At 35.0% G+C, this 21445-nt stretch overlaps 1 protein-coding gene across 6 annotated transcripts in view; it reads left to right on the top strand.

Annotated features, from left to right (window-relative positions):
- The window catches only part of LOC106169717 (uncharacterized), a 34931-nt gene that overhangs the window by 2670 nt on the left and 10816 nt on the right, over window positions 1-21445 (top strand). For 4 of the 6 annotated variants that reach the window (XM_013549304.2, XM_013549305.2, XM_013549306.2 and 1 more), the window contains exons 3-19: window positions 8384-8531; window positions 8983-9049; window positions 10769-10850; window positions 12502-12597; window positions 12769-12840; window positions 13207-13284; window positions 14708-14770; window positions 14995-15132; window positions 15397-15565; window positions 15923-15982; window positions 16509-16589; window positions 18185-18343; window positions 19255-19296; window positions 19532-19594; window positions 19763-19825; window positions 20532-20597; window positions 21178-21240. In XM_013549304.2, the coding sequence (XP_013404758.2) occupies window positions 8384-8531; window positions 8983-9049; window positions 10769-10850; window positions 12502-12597; window positions 12769-12840; window positions 13207-13284; window positions 14708-14770; window positions 14995-15132; window positions 15397-15565; window positions 15923-15982; window positions 16509-16589; window positions 18185-18343; window positions 19255-19296; window positions 19532-19594; window positions 19763-19825; window positions 20532-20597; window positions 21178-21240 (1510 nt within the window). The remainder of the gene's footprint in view (window positions 1-8383; window positions 8532-8982; window positions 9050-10768; window positions 10851-12501; window positions 12598-12768; window positions 12841-13206; window positions 13285-14707; window positions 14771-14994; window positions 15133-15396; window positions 15566-15922; window positions 15983-16508; window positions 16590-18184; window positions 18344-19254; window positions 19297-19531; window positions 19595-19762; window positions 19826-20531; window positions 20598-21177; window positions 21241-21445) is intronic. The other 2 variants (XM_013549307.2, XM_087015889.1) reach the window with 2 other exon arrangements.

The raw sequence follows: 21445 nt of genomic DNA, 5'->3' as shown, positions 1-21445 counted from the left end.
TTGAAATACAGAAGCACCTGTGACCAGCAACTGTCCTCAGTTATTGATAAAATGAATGGGATAAATCATATCTGTTGTATTTGACTTCTGATGTTTTATCACTAACCTACAAATGGCTTTGGCCATGTTTTACTAAAATAATTAGTGTGTGTGTGTGTGTGTGTGTGTGTAGAGGCAGTTGTTGTCACATCTACCTCATGAAAATTCAGTTATTTCCAAAAAAAATGACAGTGATGAGATCAGTAAAGATAAAGGACATTGCTGAAATCTGCACATATTTGTCTTTTGTGGTCAGTCTTTAACATTGTAGAGTTGGTAAATGATTTAAAGAAACTGGAAAGAAGAGGGATGTTAAAGTTAAGTTTGGATTTATAAGAAAATTCATGCAGACTGCAGATGAACTGGGTAAGTGGGTCAGGCATGGTATTTGCCAGATAAGAAAAGATATTGCACCTTGAATTCTGCACGCATTTCCATTAAATGCAACATCTTGGGCATTTCACAGTAGTGTATAATGACAAAAAAGAAAGCTATGCAAGAACGGTCTCTATTGCTTAAAAACCAGCTGCTTCTTGTGACAGACTGCAATCTTTTTTCCATGTCACCAAAGTTGCAGCAGTTGATAGGTTGTTTTGACGTTTGACTCTTTGTAGTATAGCTGTGACGTATGTGTATTTACATCTTTGAGTGTTAGCCTTCTGTTAGTAGTTCTCTTACATAAGGATATTTGGTCCCCTAAATGATAAAAATACTTGGCTGTCAGGTGCTTTTAGCTATGTGTACATATTTTGTGGACTGGATACTGCAGATTTAACATGGTTGACAATAAATAATTATTTTGACTCAGTGTTTAAAAACAACAGTCATTTGAAATTTTGTGATGTAAAAGAAGCTCAGTATTTGTGGCAGTAAAAATAAATCACAGTGCTGTTCTACCCTGAGTTGAGCAACTAAAATGATAATACAGCTCTGTATCCTGGTCCTAGGGAAATCGGCACTAAAATGTGCCAACCCAGGGTGTGTATGCTCTCACCCCCAGTTCCTGTCAGATTTAATTGGTGACTAGAGTGGTAACACAGCACCTTTCCTCTATAAAGAAGTAGTCATCATCAGAACATACTCAAACTCAGGATACTTGTTCATAATCAAGTCTAGACGACAGTGTGGTTTTGTTTCATGGTTTAAATTTTAGCCAACACTGCAGTGCTTAGAAATATTTTAAGTCCAGTTGTGACCACTTAACTTAGTTCTAACCTACAAGAAGGGGAGGTGCAGATGAATGAGCCTTCTGAGACTGTAATCTTTCTACATGTATCTACCAAATTGAATATTACAGGCATGTTACATGAATATTATCTTTTTCTCCAGATAAATCCCTTTTCGCCCAATCATTCTTAAGTTTTCTCTTCCATATAAATTGAGCGTGGGATTTAAAAATGGGGTTGGTTGCATTTTAGTGGCTGCTTTTATTGATCTCCCATATTGGATTGTGAAGCAGTATTGACCTGCCTTAGTTGGAAAGTCGGTAGATGTTTGAATGACTGACTTTGTGGAAATCTGTTAGAGTTCATGCCCTTAACCCTTACGTCTTTTGATCTGTGAACATAAGGTAATTACTAGATCTTTTCAGTAAGGGAAAATTGTGAATTTTACAGATACTGTATTTTGAAGTCATAATTTCATAGAATTAGAACATTCCTGTTGAGTGGTAGCAACAAAATTAAAAAGCAAGCTACTCTTTAGTTCTATTCTATGCAGATAACACACAACAAATACTGTGAAAAAATACAATTTTTGCTATTATAAATTTATGCATTTGAAAGATTGAGGATTTTTGCCCATTGAAAAGATCAAGTAATTACTATAGTAACAACAGAAACAGTATATAGCAGAGAGAGAGAGAGAGAGAGAGAGAGAGAGAGAGAGACTCTCTACCCCTCCTCTCCATTCCCTCTTCCAATTCCAAGTGTTAGATTCAGTCATGTTTATTTTCCTAAGCAGCACCATAATTCACAATTTCTCTGATACATTATTATGGAATTTACAAGTTTAAGCTCAGTAATATTGCAGCACAGTAACTAAATACAGAAGCCGAGCCCACTGCTTACGCAAAACAGTTGCATTCTCATCTCTGCTGGACTCCAATTGCTTTTAAAAAGATGAACTGTGAATACCTGGTATCTTAATTTCATGGTATGAAAAAAAAGTTGATGTTTATTTTTGGCAAGTCCTGTCTTCTTTATCTGTAGGTTTTATCATTTTCCCCCCTTAAAACGAAGTTTTGGTACCATGTCCAATGCTTTCTTTAGGTTCTGTTTAATGCTCTTTACTAGTTACTGGCATGACGGATTGTTCCATACATGTGTTTGCAGGTCTTGTTGTTAAAATAGAATGTTTACGTCAGGTGTAAGAGTGCTCCGGGTGATTTTGGGTGGAAATACAGGTACATTTAGAATGGCATTTGTAGAGGAGAGAGATAACTAAACTATGAGATAGAGGGAAAAAAAATGTAGTGCATTGACATCAGAAAGGGTCATAGTCTCATATTAAGTACAGATGTATGTGAATTTTTTAATTACCTCCGCCAAGGAGGTTATGTTTTCACCCCTGTTTGTTTGTTTGTCTGCCTGTCATCAACATAACTCAATAAGTTTTGGACCGATTTTGATGAAATTTTCAGGAAATGTCAGAAGTGGGCCAAGGAACAGATGATTAGTTTTTGGTGGTGATCCGGATCAATAATCAATCAAAAATCAAAAAACTACATCATTATAGAATGAAAATTTAGGGGTGAAATGGAATTGGAATTGCTGCCTTGGCAGAGGTCTGCACTCTCGGCTTGCTTTTCTAGTTGACCATGAAATCCAGTGCAAAAAGTGTATAATAGTGATTGTTGCCTCATATATGAATTTCCGGCTCCTGTGTAAATACTGCAATTAATTTGTGTATGAAGTATTATATTGTCAGAATACATTTGACAAAATTCTGAGAAAAGTGTTTGGTCCATGTCCAAAAGAGGCTTTTTCATGAGTATCAAAACATGATAAATATGGAAGGAAAAATGAATTATTAGAATGACTTAGGGCCTGTTAGGCATATGAAACTTTCGAGTAATTACGGTAGTTGTAATTTCTGAATATCTGGTCAAATCGGGGCTAGTGAAAAAAAATCCCATTTTAACCACTGATGAGGCTCATGTATCTTGCTTGGAAGATAACGAAATCACAAACATTGCTATAGAAAAGGCAGTAGGGATAACCCAGTGCCCTATTGATTATAACTTACTTCAAACTATCTTCAGTGAAGCTAGTCTGGGTGGCACTGATAGGAAATATATTGCTTGCCCACATAAAGAGAAAGGAAGGAAAAATTGATGGATTCAACAAGACTGGGGAATTGGGGGGGGGGGGGGGGGGGGGGGGGGGGGGGAGGCTAAAGAGGCACTCCCAACTCATATTTGCCTTTCCTTCTATAATTGTTTTGTATGCAGTTTCTGCTAATATACCAATAAAATCCAGACAAATATTTTCTACTCATTGAAGCCACATCTCACCATTAAGTGCTATGAATCAGTGAGCAGAAGAAAAAAACGGTGATTAGTTTCCAGCCTGCTAGTACCAGTGCCATCTGTCTCATGATTATTGACATGCTTTCCAGTGTCTTTGTGTTCAGCTTGGGAGATATTTGTTGTCTGTAGCAGAGCAAAATGAGTAATTCTGATTGTTTTTAGTCTCTGCCAGTATACTGATTAGAATTTAATGCCAAAGGCTGAGTAGACTCATACAAAAAGAAAACGAGAGAGAGAAATTTGCCTGCATTCTATGTTTTTTACCATTATTGTCTTCTGGAATTAGTTTTTTTTTACATTGCGAACATTATTAAAAATAAAATAATAACTAGAATAGTGAGAGGGGGCTTTTTTGTTCAAAGATCATATTAGAAATCTCATAAGTGAGTTACACAGTTTAAATCTTTGTCTCTCTCAGTGAAGTCTACAGTGTCTGAAACTTTCAATATTCACTCTGCAATTATTTTTTGTACTCTGTGACTTCCAGCTCCTTTGGATTTTAATGAAATCCTTTATCCCTGAGTGCAGTTATAAATATTGTTTATTAATGGAAATAATAATGCCTCTATCAGAATGATGAATTACTCTCATCAAAGTATGTCACACCTGCGGTGATATGACTGAAATATATACACATGGAATAAATGACCTGTATTTAACTGTTACAGAATGGATGCAGTGAATAACTTCATAATATTGCTGCCTTTTATTTCCTTGTTATTAAGCAATACAGGTTTGTCCCAGTTTTTCAATGGACTTTAGATATATAAATGGATTGTAGATACAGTTTTTCTCAGTTTTCATGCAGTATTATTGACTTTGTGCTAATGGCAGTGGTGTGAGAAAAATGCTAGAATTACAAAACTCGGCGTTCATTGAACTCTGAATAGGGTACATTGCTGCCCTGAGGCAGAATATTTCATTTAGGCTGTGATTTACCTGCATATCTTAGGGATCTGTAATGGATTTTTTTTTAACCATAAAGCTTAACTTGTATAGCAGACATATAGTATAGAAGGTGAATCTACTGACATAAGATGGTGTGATTCGAGGCAGACTTCTGGAATACCTTTGAAGAAAGCAATTTAAGCAGTCTAATGTACCACAGAAAATAGAGGGATTTCAAGAAAAGAAAATTTTTAATAAAGAGGGAATGGAGATTGTGGGAGACTAGGGGATGGATAACAGACGCATGCATATGCGCACACACTCACACACATACACATGCGCACACACACACACACACACACACACACACACAGAGCAAAGAAGAATAGAGAAAGAAACTTAAAGACCCTAACCTACCAGAATGAAGTAAACAGAGCTAACAAGTGTCAGGTTTCAAAATAAAAGCCCAATTTAGGAATTGTTTTCTCTCTATGTCCCACAGCCAACTTAAACCATGATCAGCTGTTTATTCTTTCATTGAATTACACTTGGTCACGAAATTTCTATTGTGTCTCAACTCATAGTCAAATATTAGTTTTGCAAGTCAATATTGAGATGTGAGTCAAATAACTTGTACAAAACACATGGAAATCAGTATACTCGTATGGAATTTTATTGAATTGAAACGCAAAAGATGTCATTGATTTTTTTTTGTGTGCTAAGCTGGCACTCAACATTGAGATGCTGTGACATTGTGGTCATAGCATCTAGTAGTGTGGATATAATAGCAGTACGTGATAGCATGTGATGCAGTTATTGCTGAGTACTAAAGCATATAAGCTACTACAATTGGGCAGCATAATATAGGAGAGTTCATACCATTTCAATTTTTTTATTGGAGAGAGTGTGTGTGTATTTGTTTGTGTGTGTGCGTGTGTGTTTGTGTCTTAAGCAACCCAGTTATATTGTGCACCCATGATCTCTTAACATGCAAGTGCCCATAGCACGCATGCTTACATATATGTATGAAAAACATATACACATAGAAACAATTGCGCACACACAAACACACACACACACACACACACACACTTTAAAGTCTACTCTGTACTTAACATGTTATTATTTAGAAAGCCAATGACAGGCATGAATACTATTTATGAATATATTTACTTGGTATATAGATATTATTATAATCAAAGTCTTGTTCCGTGTGCTGAAAGTAGGTGTGTCATGCGAGATGCCATATGTGTCAGTAAAACAACCACAGGTCTCCACAGCCCCTCTGTTAATAACAATGGAATGAGTAGAGTATGCCCTCGTTTTGGGACATTTCCTTGATTTTATAAACAAAAAAACACCAAGAATGTGTTTTAACTGTTATTAGAAACATTTTTTATCCAGGCAATATTGTGGTGTCGTCCTCCATTATCTGTGCAGACATTAGTTTTTATCACAGTCAGACAATGGATGCTTTCATGTCTGATGTCAATGGTCTAATGCTTATGGGAGATGTTGAGTGGGGGGGGGGGGGGGGGGGGTCCCTGAGTACGGTATTTATTTACAAATTTCAAACATTCTGTTCTACACATGTGGATTGTATTTTTCGAAAGCTTTTCTTTGAAACATCTTTTTGATATATATCCAAATTGCTTTTCACAGCTTTAAGGCAATCAATTCATTCACCATATATTGCTTCCAAATCATTGCTTTTGAAAATTTAATTCGTCAGTTTTGTTCAAATTAAATGAGTAATTACCGTATCAGCACTTGTTTCTATTTCTGTTACTAGTCAAAGCAGGAACTAAACATTCTGATCTTCATTGCATGTAAACAATGTAGCCATTAAAAAGAAACTGGAGGTGGGTAATGTTATTTTGTTGTACAACAGTCAGAGAAATATATAGCAAACAGTTTGTTTTTAAAGCCTCATGTACCTCATGAGATCATACCCTTAGGTTAAGTGGGGCAAACATACTGTTATTCAAATGTAATTTGCTCTCGAAGATGTTCAAGTGCATTTTGCTAAGGTTTCTGCTAAATTAATTCTCAGCAATTTTCATTCAGGAGCACGAGATTGAATCCTAATTTGCCTTGAAGAAGTAGTAAAAAAGAGCAACTGGTAACTGAGCCTCCCCCCCATCCCCCCCCCCCCCCCCCCCCCCCACACACACACACACAGACTAGATTTTATCTCTGAGCTACTTAAACAAATTTCACAAATGGACTTCAGAGTTCTATTTATGTATAGTGTTTCTGTTGATAAAAAATAAGTGTGAATACTCTTGTATATAATTATTACTTCCTGAAGAAGTCCTTTTAGTGCTTGCTAGTACTAAATATAGCATACATAGCATGTTCTTGAAAGGAACACATTTGATTAGAGATAGTGTGAGGGCTGTATTGCATTAAGGGGGCAATGGGTTTTCAGCTTTTTAAAAAAAGGACCTAAGCAGTGCAGTCAGACTGAGAATTAAACTGGCTAACATCTAGATGACTTCGCCTCAATCTTTAAGCCTGATTTTATTGGAGATCATTTACCCATCCAAGCAGATTTTCTTCTCATGATTAGCCATCTAGAATGAAACGGATTGCTGAAATGGATTCGTGTAAATAATGTCGACCCATCTTAAGTGAAAATTGGCCTTGAACCAAACCATTTTATGTCTGAACACACATACTAGTACATACTGAGAAAAGTTCATTTGCTGTTAGTGCTATTTACGCAGAAGTAGCTGACTCACATTTTCTCCCTCAGCTACTGAGCCAATGTCAACAATTGATTTTATTGCCGCTGTGCAATATTGAAATAAGAGTACAGTGTAAAATTGACTGTATTCGTGGTAGTAATCAAGTCAATAACATCAGGGACCATTGTAATAGCTCTTTTATAGGATTTTCTCATGTGTAATTTATTCATTGGGCTATTTATTTTACTAACTTATTTTTGTACCCAGAGTAGTAGGCTAGTATTTATTATATTGTGACACGCTTTTCTCAGTAACATCTCACTGACAGTGGTGACCTGAACTGACTTTCAGTCATCCTACTAATTGGGCTGTAGGTGTTATTTTGAATGCCTGACTTAGTTTTGCCCTATGAACAATAAGTCAGTTTTGTCGTGTAAAAAAGACTGAACAAATGTAGTGCATTGGAATAAAAATCAATTTTGGATCATGCTCGATCAGCTTCACTTCACTTTAAGCATTATCATTTCCATGTGCTCTGAGAAGCTCAAATTGAATTGTCAAGGGCTGTCTTGTCATGGGAATTGATTCCTAGAAACTTTTTTTAATGAGAAGCACTGTTGAATCAAGAGGCCATGACTGTTCCTCTTGGTACCATCAACACTGGCAAGGTGTTGAGAAGAGCTGCTGGCTCTCTGGCCCAAGGCCAGTGACATTCCATTAGGATCAGTGAAGTTGGAATCCAACTGGCCTAAAGCAGTAGCAGTAGTGTATAAGATCTTCTCTAGGTGGCAACTGCTGGATACAGTCAGCCTTGGGGTCAGATTGAGTGTTTGCTTGTGGGAGGTTGTTATTGCAAAATTGGGTGTGGTGGTTTCTGTGCAGAAATGATAGTTGATATAATAACAGACGAAAGATTGGTCAAGAAGTCAAAATAAGCTTTGGATTTTTCTGGCTTTTAAGTTAAAAGTGGTGAAGTTTTTTAACCTGTATAGCTACCAAAGAATGAATGAAAGAATGAATGAATAAATAAAAATAGTTGAAGGAATAAAATAAAAAATGAAGTAAAATAAGTAGATATAAAAATATTTTTCATAAAAAAATTTAAAAAATAATGTTAGTTTATTTTAAGTGTGGCCAGTTAGTCTTGAAACCTCATATAAGTACTAAGAAAAAAAAAGAAAATAAAAGTATGAGTAATAAAAGTATCTTTGCCTACAATTTTTTCTTGTCTTTCCAGTTTTACCTCCAAGACACCCGTAGCAGCAATGGCACCTTTGTCAACAGTCAACGCCTCAGTAAAGGATCAGAGGAGAGCGTCCCCTGGGAGATCAGTTCAGGGGATATTATACAGTTTGGAGTGGATGTCATGGAAAACTCCAGAAGAGGTAGAGAGAGAGAGAGAGAGAGAGAGAGTGTGTGTGTGTGGCTAGGGTAGGGGATAAGTTCTCTTACTATGAAACTGTACTTAAAAGTTCACAAGATAAGAATTCATGGATGATTAGACAAGAATTAATGTAGAATTAGATCGTTGAGGTAGAACTATTAAGACTTGTAAACACTGGGGTATATGGATGCTGTGGTAGTTGTGACATGTATGTTATAGTGTCATTGTTAACAGACTGTCACAATTATCACACTGTCACAACTAACACGCATTCACAACTCAAAAGAAATCACTGTTTATGTTGCTTCACACTAACCCTTGTAAAGGAACTCCAAGCTTATATTGTTGTTTAATTAAAAAGAAAAAAGCCTTTAGGCCCTTAAGGGTAAAGTTATAGTGATAGCACAATCTTTTTTTCATGTGTTGTATAATGTTGTCTTTGTTTATTTCAGTTACTCATGGTTGTATAATCACCTGTGTCACATTGTTCCATCCAGATGGGACTGAAGCCAAGGCAGAGTGAGTACAACTTGCTGTATTTAAAGATTAAAATTCAATAATGTTTTTATCCTATTGTTATTAGGCTTAAGTGGAAGCCAACGTAATATACTGTACCGAGAAACAGGGGTGAATGTACAAAAAATATCTTTAATTTGTCTCTGGCCACTGAAGACAGAAAGACAGACACAGATAAGATGCGAAGTGGATGCATTTTCAAAGATTATCAGACAGACAAGTTGCTAGAGTTACAGACAGACAAGCAGGCAAACAGATACAGACGGGCAGACAGACATAAGCAGACACAGTAGTCAGATGCCTTAAACGCCGTTAAATTTCCTGTCATTACGTAAAGCACATAGCTAAAATCAGACTGTAGCCCACTTTGGTCCAGAGATTTCCACCAGTATATAAAGAACTGCTGTACCAACTAATTATCCCCAGCAGAGGTTCAACAGCCTAGGCTTTCACTCCATTTCCAAGCACACATTTATTACTCCTAGTTATACCAGTGTTTTACCTTCAGGCCAGGTAATGTCTTGAAATAGGCAATTTGTTCAACCTGAAGTGTATATTAGAGTGGGCAGGTAACTGCTTTGAAGACTAATAAGATCAAAGAAGTACCTGTCTACACGTGGTGGTGGCGGGGATGTTTTATTGATAGAAGGTGGGAGGTGCCGCTGCTCCTGTGCCACTGGTAGAAACTAAAAAGAATTCTTTAAAAAGTTGCTTAAAATGCTGATAGGAGAAAGCAATAAAATTGCATATATATAATTCATTAAAATTGTTTAAATTCAGAAGAGAGATTAAAAGAGGAATGCTGTAAGAATTTTTAATGCCAAAGTCTTTTTTGAAGTAAAGTGGATAAGAATTTTACATTAAAAATAACGTGTAATTTCTCTTGCAAATTTTTGTTGAGTCGTTTGTGTGTATAGTAATGGACAATTGAATCAGTGGCTATAGATTTGTGCTATGTACCAGTTATGTTTTTATTCCAAAAAAAATCTGGCAATTTGCAAACAAATCACTTACGACAACTGCTCAAAAATTTCAGAACCACCTACGCCATATTTTCATTTGTATGCAATATCATCATTTCAGTTAATTAACTAAAACAATAGCTTTCAGACTTAATCTAGGCTCTTTTAGTATTTCCTAATCAAAATGTTATGAATTACAGACAAAACATATTTTTAGGAATATTGCTCATTAGTTTTGTTCAAATTTAGCGAGAAACAACTGGATTTCATTTGATTAATAGCCACACAAGTGCTTTAAGTGCGTGACTCACTATTTAGTAATCGTGAAAAGTGCTTTAAAGGAGTGCACTAAAAAAATTAACACCTACTTAATATTACCTTGATTCCGATATGAGTGCTTCAAGATTTCCACTCTGAAGGCGATTTTTCTTTGGGGCTGCCATAAAACACTTTCCCCATCTTTGAGTTGGTATTAGATAGGATGTTGATTTTTCATGTACTCTATAGCCCATTGCCCTCAAATTACCCATCAACCTGTGCAGTTTTAATTATTATTATTATTATCATTATTATTATTATTATTATTATTATTATTATAATTATTAAAAAGAGATAATGATTTAGTATACCATGTAGTCGTACTCACTAGTACTCAGGTGTATATTTGGAAGGAAATGAGGTGTTATATAATGGCAGATGTTTGTACAAGTGTAAATATCTCAACAGAATATTGAAATGTGGATGATTTCCTGGATTTCAGCTCCTCACTCCCCACCTCAGGGACTAGCTTAGGCAGCCAAGTTCATTCTCAGGAGCTTTATCAACTGTCGCAGTATCTACAGGTATGTCATTTTTCAAGTATCACATGAAATGCACGCATGCATGCATGCATGCATGCGCACACACACACACACACACACACACACACACACACACGTGCCAAACTGACTCCCTTGCCTGTATATACCGAGTTATGTTTTAACACACAATGTACTTGGTATTGGAGTCACTCTGGTACGATATCGTTGTAAGGGAATGCCTCATGTTTCACAGAATCATATTGAAATGTATGAAAACTGGTGAAATGTTTCAAATTGCCCTTTGCCAATTTCAATTTTTCTGCAAGTGAATTTCCTAAAGCATTTGGCCAAAGTTTTCTATTTAAGGTGTAAGCCTAGAGGTAGGTTCAAAATATTGGAAGGGATGGTTGAAGAGTTATGTTGTATTTAACCTTTTAAGTTTTTTTAATAGCCTGTACTAATGTCTTAAAAGGATGTGACTTCACTTTCAAGTTGAACCTGCTGAAAATTGTAATTTTCTTGATGTGTAAATTCAAAGGGTGCATAGAGCAACTGACTTGGATTAAGTATGAAATACTGTACAGTAATTATTTTATAACAAAAAATTATAACAATGGCTTCTCCTTTATGGCCATAGTTGCTCTAGTGGACTTCTGAAGATTTATTTTGAAGTGATAAATTGTGTAACACTTTGATATGGAATATATGTCTAGTTGCTTGATTTGTATCCAGTGCAGTTTTTAATTTGAAACTGGTCTGAATGCTACTAAAGCTGAGTTAGAGAAGTTTCCATACTGACTTCTACTACTACTGTACTGCTACTACTGTTTGTCTAATGCCACTAGTGGCGTGAATCAGAAAGTCCAAATTAACACACACATCTGTGTGTGTTTATATTAATATGTTGGTGCAACAAATTTAGAACCACTTTCGGATATTTACGGCTTCACCTGTCACTCTTACGTGTTATCTTACTCCATTTACAAACATTGCGCCCATTACTGCTTCTGTACAATTACGTATGGAAGGTGTCTGATATGTCTGAAGGTGAATTTACAGTCATTTTGTGATAGTTTAACTTAGTTCTGTACTTAGATAGTGTGGAAACAAATTGAGATGTCTCAGCTAGAGTGTGAATGCACGAGTGAAAGAGCAATGCATCTATTTATAGATTTTAATTTGTGGCACCAAGTAATGGAACGCCCTTTTTTCTGAATCATAAGGGTTCTAAATCTGAAAGCAACTAACTCTTACTGTGAATCTAAGGGCGTTTATTCTTCAGTTTATATTGATATTTATGGGAATTGTTCCCCTCTTAAGGACTTCCTCTTTTCACACTAAACTTCAGAAAAATAAGTTTACACTTCACCAAGGAATAAGGACTCTTTTTACTTCTTTAGTGGGGAGCTGTACCATTGAGAGTTTTTTCATATATATATCAGTTTTCACTGCTATAGTTAGTTTGCCAGTAATTATTTTCTGCCAGTTTGTATGTGATTTGGGGACACCTGGTTTGCTTAACCAACCAAGCAAGCAAAGAAAAATTACATGCTTTGATTTATGACTCTATAATCCTCTTATAGTAAGTGTCCTCCATACATGCTACTTTGTCATTATTGGATTAATTGATTTATATGTTATTTTAGTTAGATATTTGTCTGCTAATTAATGTATAATTAAATTGTCTATTTAGGAAGCACTGCATCGAGAACAGATGTTGGAGAACAAGCTGGCCACACTCCAGAGGCTGGTCTCCAGTACACAAGAGGCCTCCGAGTCTGGATGGCAGGTAAGGAAGGTTTATTGTTGTTGTTGTTGTTGTTGTTTTTGTTGTTGTTGTTGTTGTTCTTCTTATTATTATTATGGCAACTATGACTCAGTGGTCAGCAGTTAATGGTTGATAAAACAGAACAAGTGTTTCCAAAGTGTCATTTTGTTATGTTTTATTCCTATATTTCAGGCCCTAATAGATGAAGATAGGTTGCTGTCCAGGTTAGAGTGCTTAGAAAACCAACTTCATATTTATGGCAAGGTAAGGTGGACTATATGTTTACTAGTTTTTCTGTTGTAAAAAAGTTTTCAATTTAAAGCGCTGTCAATCTTGAAGTGCTTATTTAGTTCTTCTTTTTAAAAGATGTTTCTTTTAATGTGAACACAGCTGAAATAAAATGAATGTGATGTACTGCATTAACAGCAAGGATGAAAAATCACAAACAAAAATTACACTTATAATGCTTATTTATGTTATTAAATCTACTCTCCAGTAGTTAAAAACTTTGCCAAAAGGTGGCAGCACATGATAGCAAGGTGAATATTCCTGTATAGATGGCAGCACAGGGATGGCTCTAGTTAATATCAGTGCAAAGATAATACAGTGTAATATTATATAATTTTCTAGAACCACACAGAAGAGTCTTTGCGCCAGGAGTTGGTGGCACTGCAGGAAGATAAGAGCGTCTACGAAACCACCGCTAAGGTACGAGAGAATGATAAATATTACATTGTATTTATGCATTTTGATAGCAATTTAGTGATTGTTACATCTTTTATTTGTGAGATGTCTTTTTATTTTAATTCTTAGATTGGGGTGGCAATCTGATAACCTTGAACGAAATAGATAAGTATATCCTATTAAATTAGTGCAGCTAATGGACTTTTTTATGATTTGCATACTCAGCATAAGATATTTCCTTAACTATATGTGTAAAAATTCCATTGAGTATGTGAATACATGCAATCCACACTTAAACATTTCTGTTTGGATAATATGAAACTTATGTGAAATAAAAGGCCAGAAGTTAAAAAAGGCAGGAGATAGTTATTTACCAGTCACTTGGATATATGTATTAGCTATTTGCAAGGAAGGTGAGAATATATATATAATATCACTTAGAATAGTTCCTAATGTCTCTGAATGCTATGAGGTAGACTGGATTTTGCCTGTAGCATATAGACAGCCTTCTTCAGCATACCTGTTGTACAGTGATATATATAATGCAAAGTTGATACTATGAAAACATTGAAGAGTATCGTATTTTAGGTTGAATGTGTCTTTAAGGGAGAAAATTTCTAGGAAATTGCAAATTGGAGCTGAAAGCTAGATTCACACTGTGGAGAAAAAGTATTGACCCTAGTTGCTTTTTGTTATGAATTTAATGCAAGTATGATTTTGATGCATAAAACAATAAACTCTTAAAAATGAATTATATAAAAATTATATATATATATATATGTGCAAATTTAATGTTGGTATTTGCCAGGAAATATTTTTTTTCTGATGAGCCAAAAAAAAAGTAAATAAATAGATAAACACAATAGCTCTCAAATTTCAAAATTCCATTCAGTCACGAGAACTATTTGACTGCATAAATAGTCAAATCAAAAGGTCTCTTTGTGCACTAGTGCCTGTGACATGGTAACACAATTTTGTTTTTGTTGGCACCACAAGGAACTAAAAAATTTCTGCTCACCCTGTATGTTATACGTATCATGTTTTAAAGTAAAGGCATTCTGTTTTCTTGAGAAATCTCAGATAGATGTGTTAATTTAGAAGTGTTAGACTGTCTTAGTTCTAACTAGGAGTCTATGGTAATTTGTTGTATTGATAGCAGTAGGTTTCATGAAATGACTTGTTTCTCTGCTTCTGCAACAAAGTAATTGCTGATTTTTAATGAACTGGATAGTGATTAATGTGGATAATGGAATCAAAGGTGATTCTTTGGTTTTATGCTTGTGTAAATCTTAAATCTTGGAAATTGATAGGGTTAAATCTTTAAATAATGTTTGAAAGGAAATGATAACTGCATGAGAACAGTACATATGTAGCCATGGCAACCTAATTTACTTACTGTCATGATTTTAATTTCCTTTATTAATATTTCTCCAAATTTCCTTTGCAGGAATCTCTTAGGAAAGTATTGGAAGAAAAACTTGAAGCTGTGCGAAAGCTGTCAGATTTAGAGGTAAGTGAGATTTTTAGGTTCTAAAAATACATTTGATTTTGATATTGTGCTAATGAAAACTAATCTCATTCAACACCAGTAAAGGAAATGTCTTTGGGTATTTCCAGCATTCGTATAGGAATATAAAGAATGGATATAATTAGTGTCTTTGTGTGTTTCTAACATTCATATGTCATTAACTAATATGTAGAAAAATTATAAAGAGTGTCTCTGTGTATTTCCAGCGATCATATAGCAATACAGAAGATGAGTGTAGCCACCTCCGGCAGTTGTGTGAGGGAGCTCAGACAGAGCTACAGGAGCTGGCAGAGAAACATGAGACCCAGCTCAAGGCTGTAGCTGAAGCTGAGCAAAAATTACAGGTACGCTGAATGTTTGTTTTAAAAGGAAAACAAAAATTTACATTATGATTATTTTTGCTTCACATATAGTATTTTGTTTTTATTCTGAAAAAACATTAATTTAATAGAAGTTTGAAAAGGGGTTAAAGTATGTTTTTGTAAACAAGTTAAATTGATCTGTTTTGGTAAAAATGAAGCACTAGAAGGGGGTATTTAAAATTTTGTGTATAATTGCCTTATTTTGAATTGTTCACATTTTCAATTAAAAGTTTCTGATTTTTTCAGGAGGCTGAGCTTACGCACAGTGAAGAGTTAGAAAAAGTTAGACAAGAAAAGACAGACCTGGAAGGCAAACTTGAGGACATGATCAACCAAGAAAATACTCTGTCTGCCAAAGTGGAGTCATTACAGGCAGATAATGATTTCACAAAAGAGCAACTGACTGCCATGAAAGGTAACATAGATGAATAAAGACCTTTCTGAATTTTATATAATATTATATCTGATATTAGTTCTGATATACATATTAATAAGTCACTATTTATGAATCATGTAAATATTTGAATGAGCCATTCAGTCATATCATATTTTTCAGTGGCAAAATTACGTTTTAACACCGACACAAGGAAGTCTTGATTTTAAAAGATTATTTGATAAATTTTTATTTTGATACTGGCAGTTGACTGGTTGGGTTAAAAAAAAACATTCTAAAGTCAACTTGAAGAAAGGATTTTTTCCTGTTTTTAACCTCTAAAAACGGGTGAAATTATATTTTTTGTCTAGTTATGTTATTCTTTTGAATATTTTTTAGCTCGACTAGAGTCCCTTAAAGAGCAGAGCTCAGGGATAGACAAGGAAACTGACTCACAGAGTAAGTGTTATGAGAACAATATCCTGCAGCTCTACCTATGTACACTTGTAAAATAATTGCAACACACCTAATTAGTAAGGATGATAGTCTAACATGCACATTGGTAATAATTTGGATGAAGACAAATTTTAAGTTGGTATTTGATAATAAAATAAAATATATATATAATTATTGTCATATCGTTCTAGACGAAGGTTACAACATGTACTTCTGTGTATTTAACAGCCTCATGTTTCCAATGTATGTGCATGGGTGCATGCATGCACACACATGCATGCGCGCACACACACACACACACACACACACACACACACACACACACACCAAAGTAGCGAACATTATGCTACATTCTTTACCCTCTTACATTGATCTTCAAAGAAAAAAAATCAAATGCCAAGCTAGTGCATGTCTGTAATTCAAGACATTCAGCCAGTAGTGATTTATGTATTAATACCAGTGTCATGATTGCTGCTGTGTTATGTATGGATATCCTGTGTAAAACTCTTCCTCTTATTTTCTCTCACAGGTGTACAGGTGGACATCATATCTATAGACAAGTTAGACAACGAAAGTCAGGAGAACAGTAAAGAACTGGAAGACCTGAAAAGTAAGATTTTTGCATGGGTCTCTTTTTATTCTGCTGTAGGAGGCTTGTGTGCGTGCGTGCGTGCATGCATACGTGTGTGTGTGTGTGTGTGTGTGTGTGTGTGTGTGTGTGTGTAGGCATGATGTATTTACTTTAAAATTAAATTATGTGTGTGGCATAGTATGGGCATGTTTGTGTACAGTTGCGATTTTTTAAATTTAGTTTATGATCATGAACGAGTACTATTAATACTACAAGTCAATGCTGTATCTGCTTCTATGTACCAGTTGGCTGTTAACTTCTCTGTAATGTGGGTTAAACTTAGCAAATTGCAGAACATATGTATATATGATGTATAATAACATGCATGGCATGCCATAGAAAGCATAAAATTGATGAACAGAAATATGCCATACTGATAGATGCAATTAAAATTATATTAAATTAAAAAATGATATATAAAAAATTACTCCTTAATCACATTTAAATCTGACAACTTTTTGTAATATGAAATAACTGATTGAAACTATAGACTTTCTTCAATCTACATAGACCATTATGAAGATTGACTATCAAGTTACTCTTTCTTAAGAATCAATCTTGCACATCTTTAAATGTTACACCAAAATGTCTCGGTACATCACCCAAGTCACTTTAGTGAAAATATGCACTCGGAATAACAGCATGATACTATACTGTAACATGCCAATATAGCAGATGCAATATTTCTGTAACTAAATTAAATTCACTGAAAACTCACTATGTGTATAAACCAGCAGAAAGCAAGCAGAGTTTGAAGCATGTTCAAACACAGTAGACTATACATAGCTTGCACACTTTGGGACTGGAAAATTTGTGTAAGTCACGCAAATATTTGAGTTCAGCAGTGTTTATTTTCCAGCTAATACCAAAGAAAAAAGTCAGTTTCATAAGATTTGTTAGAGGTAAAATAAAATTCAAATTATAAAGTGACCAGTTTTGTGAAGTCTACTGTATTTCTGACTATACAGCTTGTTTAAGAGTTGTGCTTCTAGTATGTAAAAAGCTATGGCCAGATTGATGAACTGAAATAGTAGAATATCTTGCCAGCAAGCTCCGGAAAAAAAATGTTTGAGCTGCTAGCAGATGTTTCTATTGCAAGCCAGTTTGGAAACTATTTGTGGCAGTTTCAGTTGGTTGCAATTGCTGGTGTCATTTGGTTTTGCAGTTTGTGCATTTTAAGTGTTTGTTTATCTTCTGGTACTGATAACAGCTTATAGTGACAGACAAACAAACATTCTTCAGAGTCAGTGAGTCTTTAAAAAAGCTGACTTTGTGGAATGCGAAATGTTTTAAATTAAATGATTAATCTGTCTGTCTACTTATTAATTAATTAACTGAATTAATAATTTATACATTTATTCATCCATATACATATAATCATTTGAAGAGGGAGAAATTGAAGATGGAAAGAGACAAACAGTGGGAGGGTGGGGAGGGGGGGGGGAGGATTGTTTTGTTGATGTCATTAACTAAATGATGTCAGTAATTAAGCTGTTATTGTACCAGAAGAGACCCAGCTTTTTGTTTGGGTGTGGCATTTGTTATCTTTTGCATGGTGTGTCATTACTTTCCAGCCTCTGCTGCTACAGTAACTGTTACTGCTACTGCTGGTGTGAATGTTGTGGATACTGATAGTAGTGATAACAGTGACAACTCTGAGTCAGAGACAAACGGGGATTTTAATAAGGATGATGTCACAGATGGTGACAGTGCCGAGGTGGCTTTTGTAAAAGGTAAGGACAGGGAAAAAATGACTACTGGATCGGCTCAGGAAACATGTCATGCAGGTGTACTGGACAAATATTGAGTTTGTGCCCATGCATATTAACCTGTAACAAAATTGGTTTGGTGGTGTTCTACAATCAGAAATTTGCCAAGGGTACAATGGTGTATTGGACTGAACAGAACACCATTGCCAGAAGAGCCTAATCTAAATTCATGGCTAATTCTCACTGGAGCTGGGTCAACACATTGTATGAATATGATTTCTAATAATAAATTATAATAAGCATGGCTTTACTTGATCATAGTGTTAGTGTGTGGGGGACAGCAAGGGGATTAGAATGGCTTCTTATGATTAAAAATTGTAATCTGGCAGTCTTCCAAGATGGTGTTCACTGTGATAGGTCAACCCGTCTCTAGTTGAAATTGGTCCCTCAGCTGGTGGGCTGGATACCAGAGGTCTGTTCACATCCAAGTTGATCCAGGCTTAACTGAGCAGCGACTCAAATATAGTGTGACCCACTTGAAAACATGCCGCCTAATCTGTCCGATAAATGTAGCATAATGGTAACATGATGTGAAATGGGTGGTCTGACATTTGTTTAAAATAGAGAGAAGAATTCATCAAAGTTTGTTACTTTGGTGGCAGGAATGGCACATAGGTATTTTTTCCTCCTGCAGTGTGTTATGCACTTTGGTGATGTGTGGCTTCCTGTAGTTCATCGCTTAAAAGGAGTGGTTTTAAGTTTTCGTCGTGCTACTCTGACTTAACTCACAACATGTTGTCTTTTGTCCTTTGTTGTCTTGTGTAATAACTTCTGTGACAGTTGATAAAGGGTGAAACAATTCTTTATGATACATATTTTGTACTTTCCATGTTCTTTTTGATAATCTTAATTTTATGTTTATCTCTGATTTACAGGTAAATTAAGAGAAACACAAGAACAGATAGAGAATTACAAAAGTAAGTAATGGATTTATATATTCATTGTTCTGTGCTTGTTTGCTTTATAAATTCCTTTTTCAGTTAATTAAATCGTGACCAATCATTGCATAAAATAAAAGTGAACTACAAAATACCTCATAACCAGCATTCCATTTTTAGATAAAATTTAAGTGTGTGTGCGTATGTGAAGTGTTTACTTTTGTGACTTATTAACAGTCCACTGTAGTATAAGACTGAACTATTCTTTTCACAGAACGATTAGAAGATTCTGAGAATCGGTTACAGGAAAGTAAAGAAAAAGTGGATCAGTTGCAGAGTAAGTGCAGAGATATAATCAGGTTTACCAATAATAACAACTTGCTTTATTATACGATGAAATATCAATACAAAAAAACAAGTATTTTCATCAGGCAAATTTCAGAAAATGTACTCTGTATTATTAAAATCTTTGCTTTTTATCTGTACTCCATTGCCTCCCTTACAGACCAGCTTGAGCAGGCTCAGTTTGAAGTGGTTCAGTATGTGTCCAAGGTGGCTTCACTGGAAGGTATGTTGTCTCAACCAACACAACCGAGATTGTGTTGCTGTCACAGCTATCACAATCACACAGTATCACAACTATCACAACTCGGCTAACATATTTGTTATTCTCAAAGTAATCCCAACTAGCAAAATAACTATTGATGTTGTAACTTGTTGTCTCATCTAATGAATTCTGATTTAGTATGTTTAGAAACTGTAGCAGTAAACAATGAAAAATCTTTATATAATCCTGCTCAGTCATTCTGCATAAATTTGGGAAAGGTGAATTTTACTTTGATGAGGAGAAATATTTATAATGCATAGGAACTAAATATTAAGTGATTGAACTATGTGTTGCAAGGCAAATCCAAATTGAAAAAAATTGACACTTCCTTTTTGCATGTTTAAGAACCATAACTTCTTTAAACTGATTGTGCTTAAATGGATATTTCATTTGCTGAATGTTTTGCAGGCAGATCATTATATAGCTTGTTGGCAAGATGATGTTTTTAGTTTTCTTACTTTATGTAATGTTTCCTTTGATCATTATTCCAACATTATTCTGCTGCATGGTAGCTTTGACTGTATGATTTCACGAAATATATTTCCAAGTTTGGAAAAAAACAACAACAACTAATACCGACTAAATTCAATAGTTGTTTCATGCTGCTGAAATACTAAATTGAACTTAACATAGACATTTTCTCTTATTCCATCTCTTTCTACTACAGACAAACTCAGGCAGTCAGATATTCAAATGAACCAAATTATGGAAAATACTGTGGATGATTTAAAGTGTAAGTGCTTTCTTTTCTGCTTCTTTCTTTCTCCCTTTGTTCTTATTTCCCCTGTGCTGATACATTAAGGCTCACACTTATGCATAGTTTTATTTTGTGAAAAGTCCAGTTATTAAAATTTGACAAAATCAGAGACATTTTAGCTGGGTCTTGTGAATTTTTTAAAATTTCCTACACCTGTGTGCCTTCCCATTATAATTTAAAATTTTTTCTTAAAAAAACCTGTCAGTGCTTTCCCTGGTTGCATGTTTTTAATTTTTCCCCCTGATTATTAAGTGTTGTGTATTGCAGGACTAGCTATGATCTTATTGACTTGGTTGTATTCATTTGGCTCCCTTATTGAGCTGCAGAATATTTCAGGGAGAAATGTGATAAGAAACTGGTCTTTCTTGTCTTGAGCGTGGCAATTTGTGAAATTGCCTTTTCTACTTGTTTATTTATGTGTACTTTTAGTTATTGTTTCTAAATGTATATCCCATAATTAATAAACTCCCTCGTGTTTGGTTGCTGGTTTTGATGCATTTGGTTTTAATCAAGGCTGGTGTATACCTTTCAAATGTGAAGTTTGGTTAATTTTCAGTTCAACTAGAAGAATCACGGAAACAAGAGGAGCAAAGCAAAGAGCTCTCTAGTCAACTTCAAGGTGGGTGTCATTTTTTGTGTTCTAAAGAAAATAAATATAAGGGCAAATTTCACTTTCGTGACTTAAGTGTAAAGTTTTAAGCAGTTTTTAGCCTGGTGTGAGAAATTGCTGCATTTACATGCATACTTATGCCTGTGCACACAGAGAGACAGCAAAAGAGAGAGATAAAGAGAAATTTGGTACTGACTTAAAATGACGCCAACAC

The sequence above is a fragment of the Lingula anatina genome, chromosome 6 (assembly GCF_051362555.1).
Source record: "Lingula anatina isolate TDL-2025a chromosome 6, LinAna3.0, whole genome shotgun sequence".
Lineage (NCBI taxonomy): Eukaryota > Metazoa > Brachiopoda > Lingulata > Lingulida > Lingulidae > Lingula > Lingula anatina.
Note: the sequence above shows the minus strand (reverse complement) of the source record. Positions and strands in the feature narration are given on the sequence as shown.